This window comes from Talpa europaea (genome assembly GCF_964194135.1).
Source record: "Talpa europaea genome assembly, chromosome: 4".
Lineage (NCBI taxonomy): Eukaryota > Metazoa > Chordata > Mammalia > Eulipotyphla > Talpidae > Talpa > Talpa europaea.
Genome location: NC_140070.1, coordinates 102,227,899 through 102,233,838, shown reverse-complemented (window position 1 = coordinate 102,233,838; position 5,940 = coordinate 102,227,899). Strand labels below are relative to the sequence as shown.

At 39.7% G+C, this 5,940-nt stretch overlaps 1 protein-coding gene across 1 annotated transcript; it reads right to left on the bottom strand.

Moving 5' to 3' along the window:
• On the bottom strand, positions 1 to 2,868 carry ARGFX (arginine-fifty homeobox; the record flags this gene model as incomplete). The annotated part of the gene is given in 4 exon segments (XM_084232676.1): positions 1 to 206; positions 209 to 380; positions 1,676 to 1,744; positions 2,806 to 2,868. Coding segments are annotated over 4 exon segments (510 nt in total).
• Positions 2,869 to 5,940: the final 3,072 nt, after the last annotated feature.

The window sequence follows — 5,940 nt, the reverse complement described above, 5'->3', positions numbered from 1 at the left end:
CTAGCTGGGGCCATGTTGGGTGGGGGTTAGATAATGATATAGACAGCAAAAAGAAGAGCTGGTTATCTCTTCCTCATCAGGAAAACTGTACAAGTCCATGATTTGGGCTATGTCATAGGCTTCAGAATACAACGCAGTGACTGAAGCCACTAGCCACTCTAACAGAGGCTCTTGCCTTTGATCATCACTTGTGGGACTCTCAGTGGTGAAAAATGCCATGTCCAGTCAGAAGGACCTATGTACTCAGATGGAAGGGAGCTATAGAAATCTGAAACTGTAGGGAAAATAGGATGAGCACTGGTAGATGCTCTGGGTGAGGCAGGCACATTCCTGGCTGGAAGGATCTGGTTTGATAGCTTTAGTGATTGCTGCTGCTGTTGCTGCTGCTTCTTCAATTTATTTATTTATTTATTTGTTTGTTTGTTTGTTTGTTTATTTATTTATTTATTCATTTATAAATTTTATTTTTATATTCCCCATACAATTGCAACCCCCCCATTCTGACCCCAATCCCTCCCCTCCTGCCCCCCCACCCCCCAAAAAGTGTCTCTGGTTCATAGTTTTTTGTTGATTTTGATTTTCACTTTCTTATAGTTATTCATTTTCCTCGTCCCTTATTTAAGTTTTCTAGATTCCTGCTATGAGTGAGACCATCCGGTAGTTTTCTTTTTCTTTTCGGCTTATTTCGCTGAGCATGATCCCTTCCAGCGCCATCCATGTTGCTGCAAATTGCATGTGTTTATCTTTTTTGAATGCTGAGTAATATTCCATGGTATATATGTACCACATCTTCTTGATCCAGTCATCTATTTTTGGGCATTTGGGCTGTTTCCAAAGTTTAGCTATTGTAAACAGTGCAGCTATAAACATAGGGGTGCAGGTGCTCTTTGGAATTGATGTTTCTGTGTCCTTTGGGTAAATACCTAGGAGTGGAATTGCTGGATCATATGGAAGCTCTATGTTTAGTAGGTCCAGAAATCTCCACACAGCTCTCCATAGTGGTTGGACCAGTTTGCACTCCCACCAACAGTGCAGGAGAGTTCCTTTTTCTCCACACCCTTGCCAACATTTGTTGTTGCTAGTTTTTTTAATATGTGCCATTCTCACTGGTGTAAGATGGTATCTCATGGTAGTTTTGATTTGCATTTCCCTGATTACAAGTGATGTTGAACATTTTTTCATATGCCTGTTGGCCATTTGCATTTCCTCTTCAGAGAAGTTTCTTTTTAGCTCTTCTGCCCATTTTTTGACTGGATTATTTTCTTTGTTGTTGCTGAGTCTCATCAGCTCTTTGCAGATTTTTGTGATCAGTCCTTTATCATTAGTGTTGTGTGCAAAAATGTTCTCCCAGTTGGTGGGGTTTCTCTTTGTTTTTGTTATTGTCTCTTTTGCTGTGCAGAAGCTCTTTAATTTGATGTAGTCCCAGCTGTTTATCTTTGCCTTCACTATCACTGTTTTGGGTGATGTGTCTGTAAAGATGTCTTTGATGTGCAAATCACGTAGTGTTTCGCCTATATTTCCTTCTATATATTTTATGGTTTCAGGTCTTATGTCTAGTTCTTTAATCCATTTTGAGTTGATTTTTGTGTATGATGTGAGGTAGTGGTCAAGCTTCATTCTTTTGCATGTAGCGACCCAGTTTTCCCAGCACCATTTATTGAACAAACTTTCTTTGCTTCTTCAATTTAAATTGTCGGTTCCTGAACCAAATCTGGGGTTTGGGGAAGAAGGGGAAGATTGTGATCTTTTAATAGAGAAAGAGATTGAGGGTTCACCTAGATTATATATATATATATATATATATATATATATATATATATATATATATATACCATTATGTCCTCTTTAAGTCACCATAAAACTGAGTTCTGAGAGAGCAGAGGTGGGTATGAGGGAGTCAGTCAGGACAGTGAGGGACCAGGATTGGGGTTGGGGCTAAGACCCCAGAGAAACAAGGCAAGAAAGAATGTATGTTTCAGAGATTGTGCTGGAGGTTCAGACAAAGGGTGCTGAACTTTAGAGAAGAGAAGCTTCATGGATCTAGAGGGAAGTGGAGAATTTGAATTGAATGATTCTCAAGAATTATTTTTAGAAGATCTCCACAGTAAGGAATACTCTAACAAAAATTTTTTGGTCTTGGTAGATGCAGAGTTTGGGGGAAGTTATTTGTCTGTAGGTAATGTTATGTGCAAACAGATTTGTAAGATTTTTCTCAGAAGACCCTAAGTGAAGCATCTGGATAAGAGTTCTTCCTTATTGAGCTCTATATGATAAAATCTCTGTATGTCTAATTCCAGTTATACTTATTATCTCTTTGACCCAGTCACTGAATCTCATCTTTTTTTCTTTTTAAAGATTTATTTATTTTTGCATACAAGAACTGGGGTACAGGCCTGAGGTGTGGGGTTGGGGGTGAGAGGATTCGCTAGAGACAGAGTGGGGAACAGAACAGGCAGACTGACTGAAATACACTGCTGAGGGGAGCAGTGGGTGAGATAGGAGAGGTCTGCAGCATCATGTGGGTAGCTCCCTGGCCAGGGACTGAACTCGTGCTACAGTGGCTGTGGATAGCTTCACGGGTTGGGTCTTAACCCCTTGAGCCATCAGGGAGGCCCTGAACCTCATTTTTTAAACTGGATAATAGTGAGGTCAATATATGCAATGGGCCCAGTTCAGCCTCACACACAGTAGGTACTCAATAAATGCAATACTGTTATTTTTATGTTATGGAGGAAATTTCCAGGCTACTCAACAGCATGTAATTTAGATGGAGTACCAAAAACAGGGGATCACACAGACTGTTACTTTTGACTCTGATAGGTCGAGTTTCAAAGCAAGTTCCCTCTGGAGATTTTTATCTGGAAACATGGTGTGGCCAAACAGGTATATACAGGTGAATGAGGTATGACCTTGGTGTTTCTTCCATATTGCTGTAGAACACAGATGGAGGGGAGTGGTTACACTAACCCTACACCCTTCCCCCTGTCCCCTCCCCGCAAAGCCATAGCTGTGAATCTCCCATGACCTCCCTGAACCATATTTGGAATACAAGAGATAAAGATGCCAGGTCTTGACTCTGGGTGGCTGACACCACAGTGACTTGCTTGCTTCTTTGTGATACTACTTTTGTTGGATTTGTTAGGCCCACCAGTACAGAGCTACACGGTACCTGTATAAGAGGACATTCTTGCCATTTATTTACTTCAATAGCAATGTTGTTAATATTTCTCTGTTGAGTGATCTTTTTGATGCAGAGCTCCTTCAGTTAAGGAAATGTCTTAATATTCTGATTAAATTTTTATCAGAAATGGATATTGAATTTCTAAATATTTTCTGTCATCTTTTGATATTATCATGTATATTGTCTCCAACTATTAATGTAGTTTGATTATCTTATAAAATTTTATTTCTTAAAATATAGAAAAGAGCAATGATGCCATAACAAATACTCATAGCCTCACCACAAAAATTTTTTTAAAATCCTGTTATCTGTATATGTAAACAATAGATAAAAGTAAACTAATAAATACATAGAACTAAAATAAGAAAAAAGCTTACAGGGGATGAAAAAGAGGGAAAAGACTGATCTTTTTGCATGTTTTTAGTTTTCTTAAATCGTTATCAACTTGCTTCTTTGTCACTTGAAATATCATGCCTTTAAATAATCATAAGTAACCATAACTGATCATTTTTTGCATCTTAGTTTTAGGTTCATATCTAGGTTTAATAACCAGTCTAGATTGACAACTCCTTCCTTGCTCTTTCAAATGGGTCTTGGGGTTATTGGTAGTGACTTGCTACTCACCTGTACACAGCAGTAAATCATCAGGACTTGAGAAGAGAGCCCCTTAAACATTACCATGTAGACACTGGATAGCTCAGCAAGCTATTCTGAGAAAAACATCTGAAACTAACAATAGTTCTGCAGATTCCATTTTGTGAGTGAGTAGAGAAGAAACTCAGATTTATCTAAAAAGTAGTGGTATAGTCCAGGCCCCATGACCTTATGAACTAACAAACCAAAGCATCCCAAAAAAAGACAAAACAAAACACAACAAAACAAAACTGTGTGCATTAGGGAAAAAAAACATATTTGTGTTTGGCTGGAAGGGACTGCTAAATTAAAAAAACAGACAAAGAAAGGGGAAGTTCAGATGAAGGAGGTGTTAGAGGAAGCAGATCTCTGCTTGATAACTTCACAAAAGGCAACAGAAAAGGAAACCAAAAATCCTTCTGGCTCATCCTTCACTTATGAAAGCACAGGAAAATTCATTTCACATAAAAAATGCACAACAGAAAAGATCACCATTATCAAAAGGGAAAATAAGAGACATAATAATGTACCTGTGGCACATATGCCTACAAAATATGTGAAAACTCTAACTTAAATTTCAAAAGAAAGTAGAAGGAAAAAAGAAACTGTTATTGAGTTTCTGTTAGTGAGGTGACTTTTGGAAAAAACCTAAGGTTGGGATGGTTGTCAGGGGAACTATGAATGGAGTTGGAACTTTCAACCCTACCCCCTGATTTCTGGGGAGGGAGGAGGAGCTAGAGGTTGAATCAGTCACCAAGGAGCAATGGCTTAACCAATTGTGCCTGTGTAATAAAGCCTGCATAATATCCCAAAGGATAGAGTTCTCAGAGCTACCAGGTTGGTGAACAAGAAGTATTCACATGCCAACCAAACTCCACACAGACATGGGACCTCAATGTATATGTATCATTTGATCCAGCTGTTCGTTTCTTTTAGTAATCTTTGTAATAAAATGAAAGTCTAGTGAATAAATTGGTCTCTTTTGTTCTATTAGTCATTCTAGCAAATTAACCCAAATAGGGGATTGTGGGAACCTGTGATGTATAGTTGTTGAATTCAGAAGCACAGACAACAGGAACTTGCACTGGCATCTAAGTGGGGGCAGTCTTGTGAAATTGAGCTATTAATTTGCAGAATCTGAAGTTCTCTCCAGGTAGAAAGTGTAAGAATTCAGTTAAATTGTATACAGGACACATGGTTGGTCTCAAAGAATTGCTTGGCATAGGGGAAAAAACTCTATCAGAATTGTATCTGGTTTGGAAAAGGGGCTTTCCATATTTTTTTTTTAAGATTTATTTATATATGCATACAAGAACTGGGATACAGGCCAGAGGTACAGGGGGAATTAGAGGATTCACCAGAGACAGAGAGGGGAACAGAACAGGCAGACTGACTGAAACACAGCTGGGGGAGCAGCAGATGAGACAGGACATGTCTGCTGCACCATGTGGGTTGCTCCCTGGCCAGGGATTGAACTCATGTTGCAGAGGCTGCTGATTGCTTCACAGTGCTGTGCTTAACCCCTTGTGCCACCAGAAAGCCCTGCTTTCCATATTTTTATTTCCCTATGTGTTAGTCCTTCTCTCCTAGAAAAACACTCTCACTTACTCTATATCTTGATTTTCAATTCATCTGTTTTAATTTGGTCGACCATGGGCCAAAGGCACTTGACTTTCACATGAAATTGATAGCTTCCCCTTTTATAATGGGAGTGTTTTTTTTTTTTAAGATTTTTTTTTTTTAATAAAGGCATGTTTTTCTTTATTTATTTGTTTGCTTGTTTGTTTTGTTTATACATGCACTGGGTACAGTCAGTAGCGCAGGAGGGTGAGAGAATTCACCAGAGCCAGAGCGAGGGGCAAAGCAGGCAGAAGGACCGAAGTACACTGCTGAGGGGAGCAGCGGGCGGCAGGAGAGGTCTGCGCGCCATGTGGGACCCTCCTCCAGTGGCCAGGGAGCAGCCGGGGATTGAACTGGCACCGCAGAGGCCGCGGGCAGCTTCGCAACCCAGCGCTCTACCGCTGCGCCACCGGGGAGGCCCGGGAATGCTTTTTGAATGGACTTTTTTTGAGGGGAAAAAAGTTATAACAATCAATAGTTGCTTTAAAACAAATTCAAACTACAAT